At 43.7% G+C, this 9,945-nt stretch overlaps 2 protein-coding genes across 2 annotated transcripts in view; one reads left to right on the top strand and one right to left on the bottom strand.

Annotated features, from left to right (window-relative positions):
* Positions 1-633: 633 nt before the first annotated feature.
* On the top strand, positions 634-6,240 carry LOC119429225 (extracellular sulfatase Sulf-2-like; the record flags this gene model as incomplete). The annotated part of the gene is made up of 10 exons (XM_037696900.1): positions 634-823; positions 925-1,021; positions 1,129-1,223; positions 1,301-1,366; positions 1,487-1,656; positions 2,046-2,188; positions 2,265-2,388; positions 4,876-4,909; positions 5,121-5,177; positions 5,807-6,240. Coding segments are annotated over 10 exons (1,007 nt in total), but the record flags the coding sequence as incomplete, so codon positions are not given.
* LOC119429226 (myosin-7-like) overlaps positions 5,927-9,945 on the bottom strand; it is a gene marked incomplete at its 5' end in the record, with an annotated part of 31,765 nt that continues 27,746 nt past the window's right edge. Inside the window, one exon of the mRNA XM_037696901.1 lies at positions 5,927-6,041. Coding sequence (XP_037552829.1) covers positions 5,927-6,041 — 115 coding nt within the window. The remainder of the gene's footprint in view (positions 6,042-9,945) is intronic.

Below are 9,945 nucleotides of genomic sequence, written 5' to 3'. Positions count from 1 at the left end.
GACACAAGATGAAGACACAAGATGAAGACATGAGCTGGAGACACGAGTTGGAGACACGAGCTGGAGACCTGCTGACCCCAGCACAGAGTTCATTGCTCGTGATAAAGGTTTAGTGTTTGGGTCGTGTTAGTCTGCAGCACAACATTTTGTGTTAGCTCTTTCTTCATCACGACCAACCGGAGCAACACCCTCAACCTTCAGAACATCCAGCTTTAATATTAAGCAGTTTGAGACAACACAAATTGAATAAAAACCAGATTTAATGTAAACACAAATATTTTGGACAATAAGAACTGGATGTGAATCAAACGAGCAGCAGCTGCGTTCATCTGAGCGTCCACGTCTCCTGAACTTCAACCAGTAAAGGTTCATGTTTTAATCCAACATGTGAGAACGTCACCGTGGCTGGAAGAAACTGTCAAATGTAACTAGAGACATTCAGTTAAATGCTACAACAGCCTGCCATAAAGCAGCTTGTACTGCAAAGACTCAGTTATTTTACTGATAATCTAACCAAAGACTTTCTGCTGTGTGATGCTGCCCTCAGGTGGTCCTGATCCGAACCGGACCTTGGAGGTTCTGGTGGACACTCAGTGAGAACTCTCCTAAGCTGTGAATTTTTTTTTCTGTCAGAATTCAGAACTCTGAAGAAATACTTGAAGAACCGCTTCAGCCGCTCTCTGACTGAGATGAACAGTTACCACGGTAACCGCAGTCTGGTGGGCGGAGTCGGCCAGGGTCGGCCAATGAGCGACGAGCCTGAGGACGAGTTCAGCGGGATGGGAGGAGCTTCTCCGTCGAGCTCCGTCAAAGTAACTCACAGGTCAGAGATGATCCAGGTCGCCCACAGATGGGCGATCATGTAGTCGCCTCATCACATGCCTCTGGTTCTGGTCCCAGTAAAAACATGGCGTTTCCCTGCAGATGCTCCATCCTGTCCAACACCACGGTGACGTGTGACACCGGAGTCTACCAGTCTCTGCAGGCCTGGAAGGACCACAAGCTGCACATCGACCACGAGGTACCTGCCGAGTCCGAGCACCGGTTCTGAGACACGTTCAGAACCAGTAAACGGACCGAAGGACAGAATCCATCCGCTTCAGGTCTGGTTTTATTTTCTTCCGTCAGATCGAGACGCTGCAGACGAGGATCAACAACCTGAGAGAGGTCAGAGGTCACCTGAAGAAGTCCCGCCCCCTGCAGTGTGACTGCAACAAGTATCTGTGAGTCACAACACCTGAGGGCTGACAGCACGCCTGATGTCGTGTGACACGCCGTGTGTGTGTGTGTGTGTGTTCAGGTACAAAGACAAGATGAAGAAGAAGCTCAGGTACCGAGGAGGAGGAGGAGTCCTTCATCCCTTCAGGTGAGACAGAAACGTCTGGCGTCCCCTTTAAAATCTCCTTTACTTTAAATGAAAGGCGGGGCTTGACACAAGGAGGCGGGGCTTCCTCGCTGAACAGCTCACCTGCATGTGTTTGAGCAGGAAGGGTGGGTCTCGGGACGAGAAGGCGTGGCTTCAGAAGGAGCAGAGGAGGAGGAAGAAGATGAGGAAGATAATAAAGAGGATCAAAAACAACGACACCTGTTCGATGCCGGGACTCACCTGCTTCACGCACGACAACCAGCACTGGCACACGGCACCCTTCTGGACACGTACGAGACAAACAAACACACCTGCATCTCCATGACGACCGTCTTCATGACATCACCGTTTTAAAATTCCACGTGCAGAACCACTTATGACCACTAGGTGGAGGGTCAGAACCAGCCTCAGACCGGATGAGGGATTTTCATCCGAGTTAATCCAGAAGGGTCGAGTAATCCTGTAGGGTCTGGTTAATTCTTCAAGGCTGGAGCTAACCCTTCAGGGCCAGGATTAATCCTATAGGGTCAGGGTTCATCCTTTAGGGCTGGATGAGTCCTGTAGGATTAGAGTTAATCCTGAAGGATTAGGGTCCATTCTGTAGGATTAGGTTTATTCGTTTAGTGTTGGGTTAAGGGTCGTGGTCCGGGTGAATGATGTGAATGTTTGTGTGTTCCAGTGGGATCGTTCTGCGCCTGCACCAGTGCCAACAACAACACATACTGGTGCCTGAGGACCATCAACGAGACCCACAACTTCCTGTTCTGTGAGTTCGCCACCGGCTTCCTGGAGTACTTCGACCTCAGCACCGACCCGTACCAGGTACACAGAACCAGTTCCTGGGAGTGAACACGAACTACCTGAAACTGAGCCGTGACCTTTTAATCTGTGTCTGCAGCTGATAAACGCCGTGAGCTCTTTGGACCGGACGGTTCTGAACCAGCTGCACGTCCAGCTGATGGAGCTCAGAGGCTGCAGGGGACACAAGCAGTGCAACCCTCGCACGCACACCGTGGACCTGGGTATGGCTCACATCGCTCACATCTCAGACCGGAGCTTGTCCTGCAGAGATGGTTCTGTTTTTACAAACTTGTTCTGTTCCAATAGAGCAGAGCATCGTCTGCATAAAGACACGCTCGTGCACGAACACTCGGTAAAGGAAGTACCGGTGGTTCAGTTAGCTAACTCTGCTGACCTCAGGTCTGCATGACGATTAGATTTGTTTTAGAACGTCATCGTTTCTGTGTTTGACGATATGAAATCTTTTTGTTGCTGTAAAAACTGTTTCTGCTGCTGTTCCGTGATTCTGATACATTTACATAACAGAGATACACGCATGTCTCTCGGTACATACGTGAAGTTTCTCTCTTAAAGAAACGGGTCCAGATGACACGATGTAGCCTTTGTTGTCGTTACCTACCTGGATGACGGAGCTTACAACCATCTGAAGCACTGAGAGTAGCAAGTGGCCGTCTGGCCTAAAGCATTTGATTGTTCATGATGATGATGGTTTTGGACGGATGTTCCTTTGGCACGTGTTAAAACCTTCAGAGACTCCAGCAGGAGGTTGTCTTGAAACACAGGCTACTTGTGGCTAGGCCTGTCGTGGTAAACAATAAATCAAGTCATCGCACGATAAATGACAGTCTGAGTTGAGTTTAACTGAATGTAGTATAATAAAATAATAAACAAAGTTATAGACAAAGAAAATAAATTTAAAACACAAGCAAGCAGAAACAACAACAGTACGTTCAAAGCAGTGGGTAGAAGTATGAACTTACTGTTACCCCCCCCCCCCCCACATCTATAGCATCACCCAATAATTTACTATTCATGGTAACTTGGTTATAACTTTCTGTTTTAGTATCTTAGATATCCATATCTATAACTGGTACACTGCATTCATATTTGCATGCCATTATGATCAAGCATCAATAATTTGTTTAACGTGTTAAAATTATTTTAGATCAATATACCAGAATGCAGTAATAATTGATAAATTCATTATTTGTTAACAACATTGATAATAGCAGTAATAACAGACATTATTTCCATATTGATATTCAGTGATGACCATCTTCTTAAATGACGTTTTAAACTGTTTAATGTTTGGACATTGCTTGATTTTCATGATTAAACCATTCCACAGCTTCACCCCACGTACGGATACAAAATATTTTTATTGTGGTTAAATTATCAAACTCATTTTCATTCATCAGCTTCATCGTTTCTTCGTGTCTCTCTCTTTCTACTGAAGACACTGGAAGACAAAAGACTCAACTCAGGTGTTCTTCACTGACCCCTCCCTTTCTCTGCTCTCTTTAAAATCTGGTTTAACGTCCAAAATCGTGTTTTTGGATTTTAAAAGCAGCTAAGCTGAGAAGCTAAGCTACGAGCTAAGCTACGAGCTAAGCTAACAGGCCGACCTCGGGAAAAAACCTCCGTCCTGTCGAAGCTCCAATATTAACGGTTGAAACCCGTGCCTTCGTGTAAAAAGTTGTTTTTCTCTGCAAAAATAATCTGAGAACTTGTTTACTGATTATTTGTTAAAAGCTTTGTGTGAAAAATGCTAAAGAGCTCAAACCACACTGAGCGTCCGCCATTTTGAGAACTGAAGAGAGACAGCCCATGTCACGTCAAGGGGCCTCCCTCACATTGTTCTTAGAGACACGCTGCTCGCTCGCTCACTATCCATCCTTCAGTTCAAACGGGTAGCATGGTGGCACAGCTGCTGGTAGAGCTGCTGCCTCTCAGCAAGAAAGTTGCCGGTTCAAATCCCCGTCCGGGGGCCTTTCTGGGTGGAGTTTGCATGTTCTCTCCGTGCATGCGCGAGTTTCCTCCCACAGACCAAAAACATGCATGTTAGGCTGATTGGTAACTCTAAATTATCTCTAGGTGTGAGAGAGAGAGTGAAAGGTTGTTTGTCTCATTTGTCTCTATGTGTCCCTGTGATGGACTGGAGACCTGTCCAGGGTGTCCCCCGCCCCTCGCACAGTCATGGCTGGACTTGGGCACCGGCGACTCCGGTGACCCAAAATGGAAGAAGCGGGTAAAGACAATAGATGATGGAAGGATGGTTCAATCAGTCTTATACTGCTTTGCAGTGGTCAAAAAAGGTACTACACAAAAAGAAATTCAACGTTTCTTCTTAAATTTGACAATAATTAGTAATTATTGTCAAATTTCAAACAATATTATCATTTATCGCAATGATTTCTGAGACAATTAATCGCCCAGGAAAACTTGTTATTGTGACAGACCTACCTATGCGACAGATCTGGTTGGCAGGTCATAGACTGAGGAAGTCCTCTGGATATGGGACGAAACATTTCTCACTTCAAGAAACTGGTCCAGATGACACGATTTAACCTTTGTTGTTGATTCTTATACGGTTTCTTCGTGGTGCGTTCAGGTGACCTTCGTTAACTGTAGTTCTGTTGTTCTCAGCCTTGTCTGTTCTGGAGTTGTTACCTGTTCTCATTAACCAATCAGATTGTGTCTTCTGTCAGGAGGGCGGGCCGATGGCAGCTTTGACGACTACAGGTACACATACACACACCTGAACACGCACACACCTGAGCACACACACCTGAACTTTCACGGTGACTCTGAACGCTGCATGATAACCGGACGGAGCTGCTGGCTGCAGGCGGTGTGTTTGTGTGTAACTCTGTGTGTAACTCTGTGTGTAACTCTGTGTGTAACTCTGTGTGTAACTCTGTGTGTAACTCTGTGTGTGTGTTTGTTGCGTCAGGCTGTTTGAGAGGAGGAAGTGGCCGCGAGTCAAGAAACCTTCGTCGTCTCGAACCCTGTGAGTCTTCCTCCATGTTTCCTGCACGCTGCTTCCTGCGTAAATGTTTCAGACTCCTGCGACAAGTTTAGGCTTCGTTCTGCACTGAATCCTCCAGATGTTCTGCATCCAGATGTTCATGACCCAGACACACCGCAGATGAAAGCCTGTTTGTGCGCTCAGTGTTGGAATGAAACCCAAAGCTGAAACGTTTCTTCATTTTTAACCAACTTTAACCTCAAACTCTGCTTCTGCTGCAGCTCAGGAGAAAAACTTTAACATTTTATCGTCTACAGTTTTGAACTCAAGAGACACAGTTTAACAATCATGTCTGTTCACATTTTGTCTCTGTCTCTCTGTGTCTCTGTGTGTCTCTGTGTGTCTCTGTCTCTGTGTGTCTCTGTGTGTCTCTGAGTGTCTCTGAGTGTCTCTGTGTCTCTGAGTGTCTCTGTGTCTCTGTCTCTCTGAGCGTCTCTGTGTGTCTCTGAGTGTCTCTGAGTGTCTCTGTGTCTCTGTCTCTCTGAGCGTCTCTGTGTGTCTCTGTGTGTCTCTGTGTCTCTGAGTGTCTCTGTGTCTCTAAAACTCAAAGTGAGACACAGACTCTGAATGTTCTGATCAACTCTAAATCTTCTGGTTCTGTTTGTGTCCAGAGGTCCAATCTGGGACGGCTGGAAGGGCTAAGTCACCTGATTGGCTGAATCTGGCTCCAGACTCCGCCCACAGCCACCTGACTGAATCTCAGAGCTGATGACCACGTCCTCACCTTCCTTTCAGCCAATCAGGAGCTTCAGGAATATCTGCGACATCAAACACATCTGCTTGAGTAGACTCTTCATCAGCTGCTCTTCCTCCTCTTCCTCCTGCTCCTGCTCTGTGCAGGGAGGCCTGAGGGGGAGGGGCCATGAGGAGGAGGGGTCAGATAGAGAGGAGGAGCTAAAGGAAGAGTAAAACTCTGGCTATAATAATGTTTCAGTATTTATTATCGTTTCCTCTGATGTAAAATTAATAAATTTAGTATTTTTTCTGTCTGATAGATGTTTATCCTTGAATGACGTTTTACATCATAATATACAACCTGATAAAAACACCTGAACTGATTATCACAAGAACAAAAGTAACATCACTTTACTCTGAAATATTTCAAGTTCAAACTAAAGTAAAATGTTTGTTATGACAGAAAATGTCTCATTTATAACGTGTAAATATTCTGTCTTCTGTAAAAACAAACTAAAACAATGACCTATATTTATTAATATTTGCTTTATTGTTTTACCACATCTTTAATGTTTTTGTCACAACCTTATTCTGATCATTTATCTTTAATTTAACATCTTTTAACAAACAGACACAAATCTTCCTCCTCCTCCTCCTCAGTGTTGTGTTTATATTTAATTTGTCCCACCGTCCCTGAAGACGTTAAACAACTCGTTTCTGCCGTCACGGCGCTGTGACATCACTGCTGACGTCACATCCGACCTGCTTTGTTTCTTTTTGGTTACCATGGCGACCAACAGCTTCCATGACCGCAGAGCCTGCAGTCAAACTGACTGCACTTCCCACAATGCAACACGGAGCTCTAAAGTGAACTTGTTATGGACCAATCAGAAATGGACTCAGCGATGATGTCATCAGGACTGCTCCCGTTTTTGGTGTTGAACACTCACCTTCATCACGCTCATCTTCATCCCTGGTTCTGTTCCTTCCACAGATCCGATCAAAGGTTCTGTCCTTTAAACTGAGCTGATCTGTGACTGATGGAACCGGTTCCATGTGTTCAGACCGCAGAGGTCCTCCTTCCTGTGTGAATCCAGTTTTTTCCAGACCCAGTTTTTGCTCTGCGGTTCTGTCTGCTCCTGATTGAGTCTGAATGTATTTATAAATGTTTAAAGGATTTCTTTTAACGGAACCGGTGCAGTCCAGTTGGAATGGACTCAGAAAGACAGAGTTCTCTGCTGGACGAATGGACGGTTCGTTCTGGTCCAACCGGTCACCTGACCCGTGGGAACTACGACCCGGCTCGGTGTGTGAATAAAGTCTTGATGCCAAAACCGGCCGAGTCTGTACATCCTGAAATATTTAATAACATGAGAAACGCAAACCAGAACCACGTCAACATCTTGTTTACACGTAGAGATGCCAGAAAATGTCAATAGCTCTAGGAACCACAAATAAGCCTTCAGGCAACACGCGGTCAAAGATCCTTAAACAAACTTGGTCCGATTGGTCCTGTGTCCTCATTGGGTTCTGTTGGTCAGATTGAGATCTGAAAACTGTTTAAGCAGCTAAAAGTTCAGCTTGTTAAAGTAAGAATGAGCAAAACTGTAGCTAATATTAGCACGACCATAGGTAAAAGCTAGAAGGAACACGAGAAGACCGAAGCAGAACCACTTTCATGAAATACATTTCAAAGGTTTTTAAAGAAAAATAACCAGATTTCAACGTATTTCTATAGGGACAATTTAATCACATGTCAAAGTGATAGGGCACTATTTATGACTGACATGAACAGTTTTATGTATTGTATAATTTGGACGAGCAGAAGTAAACAACTTTAAACAGAATAAAAACTTTAGTGTGAAAACAGTTTAAATTATTGAGTGTCTTATTATTGTATTATTTTATTATTGACCACTGATGTATTTTCACGTTAAAGTCCACACCTGATAATGATAAAGGTATTTTTTGTTGAATGTAAGAAATAAAGAACCTGCAGTTCGTTTGTCGGCCACTAGATGGCAGGAGCAGGCACAGCGCATGCGCACTGCGCAGCCGCTTCTTCCACGGATCAAGCTGAAGCTGAAACTTCTTCGTTTTCAGGTCTGTTTGTTCTTCTACTCATCAACCATCGCGTTATATGACAGAAATATAAGTTTATTATTATTATTATCCTAAATCATAACATAATTGTATGTACAATGAAGCTATTTTGTGTTGTACGGTAGTTTTTGCATTCGCTAGCTTAGTGATTAGCTGTTATGCTAGCTTTGCTCCCGTTTGTTTGTTTGTTTATTTGGGTCCATAGATGTTTAAATTGTTACATTTCAGGTTTGATTTGATTCCTCTAATCTTAGAGTTTAATTTAAGCACATCAAGCAGATCTTTTGATTTGTGGGTTAGGTTAAAACTGCTAAAGATTTGGTGTTTTGACCTCAGACCAGCTCTAGTTTAAAATACTTTTTAAAAATTTTCTTTACAGGTTTTAAACATTTTGAATACCTCTTTATTAAAGTGCATTGTGTGACCTGTATAAACCTTTATGTAGTTGGTGAGAAGTTTCTGTGCTTTTTTTGTGTATGCTTTGCATCTGGACCGTTTAGATCTGGTCCAGATTAAAAACTGAATTAAAAAACTGGACCAGATAAATAGACTTTCTTTAAAACAGGTTTTGGGATTTGTAAATTATTTAACAAATCTGTGACCATAAAAAAACAGAATGATGATGCATTTAGTATTTTTTCCACATTTGAGCAGTTTAAAACTACAATAAGAAGTTTTTATGTTATTAAAGCAGTTTTTGATTTAAAGTTCAACTCTTGTTGCTCTGAAGAGCTGGCCCACGTGTTTTTACCTAAAGTGATGAAACCAGTAATAAAACAACTTACTAACTAAATAATATTAATGAAGGGATGCCATGTTGGTTTAAATAACTTAAAGTCTGATAAAGACAATAGGCATCTGACAGAAATAATAAAGTTTAGTTAAAATACTGTGGGACACGTTCAGGGTCTGAAGGTCTGAACCTCCTTTAAAAATGTCCATGTTTTAAGTGTTTTAGTAATTTTATGTAAAAATATTCTAAAGTACATCAGACTTTCAGATTTATATTTGTGAAGGAAAATTGATTACTGTCAATGTGGAAAGTTCAGGGTCTGAAGAGGTCTCCCAGTTGGTTCTGAAGAACCCGTCAGCTGGACTATAATAACCCGTCGGCCGGTCTATAATAACCCGTTGGCCGGACTATAAGAACCTGTCGGCCGGTCTATAAGAACCCGTCGGCCGGACTATAAGAACCCGTCGGCCGGACTATAAGAACCCGTCGGCCGGACTATAAGAACCCGTCGGCCGGACTATAAGAACCCGTCGGCCGGTCTATAATAACCCGTCGGCCGGACTATAAGAACCCGTCGGCCGGACTATAAGAACCCGTCGGCCGGTCTATAAGAACCCGTCGGCCGGTCTATAAGAACCCGTCGGCCGGTCTATAAGAACCCGTCGGCCGGTCTATAAGAACCCGTCGGCCGGTCTATAAGAACCCGTCGGCCGGTCTATAAGAACCCGTCGGCCGATCTATAAGAACCCGTCGGCCGATCTATAAGAACCGGTAGGCCGGTCTAAAAGAACCCGTCGGCCGGTCTATAAGAACCCGTCGGCCGGTCTATAAGAACCCGTCGGCCGGTCTATAAGAACCCGTCGGCTGGTCTATAAGAACCCGTCAGCTGGTCTATAAGAACCCGTCGGCCGGTCTTGAAGATGTTGGTACAGTTTTTGTTTTAAACTGTTCTTTTGGGGCTACAGTTAGTTTTCAGTTATATAAAAATCTGACCCCTGATTCTAAATTGATTTGAAATTGATTCAGATTTTATTTAGATGAGTTCTATAAATGAAAATTGGTTATCTAAAAAAGTTAAATCTGGTCCTCTGGACATTCAAAAAACAAAACAAAGCAAAACAAAAAAAATGTAGAAACGTTTCGTCTCTCATCCTGAGGACTTCCTCAGTCTGAGGTGCTGTATTCAGCTCAATCTCTTAAATAGCACCTTCTCAGAGTGGATCAACCAGTTTGCTGCTG

The sequence above is a fragment of the Nematolebias whitei genome, unplaced genomic scaffold (assembly GCF_014905685.2).
Source record: "Nematolebias whitei isolate Nwh7 unplaced genomic scaffold, NemWhi1 Nwh_scaf_136, whole genome shotgun sequence".
NCBI lineage: Eukaryota > Metazoa > Chordata > Actinopteri > Cyprinodontiformes > Rivulidae > Nematolebias > Nematolebias whitei.
This window is presented reverse-complemented; position numbering and strand designations above follow the sequence as displayed.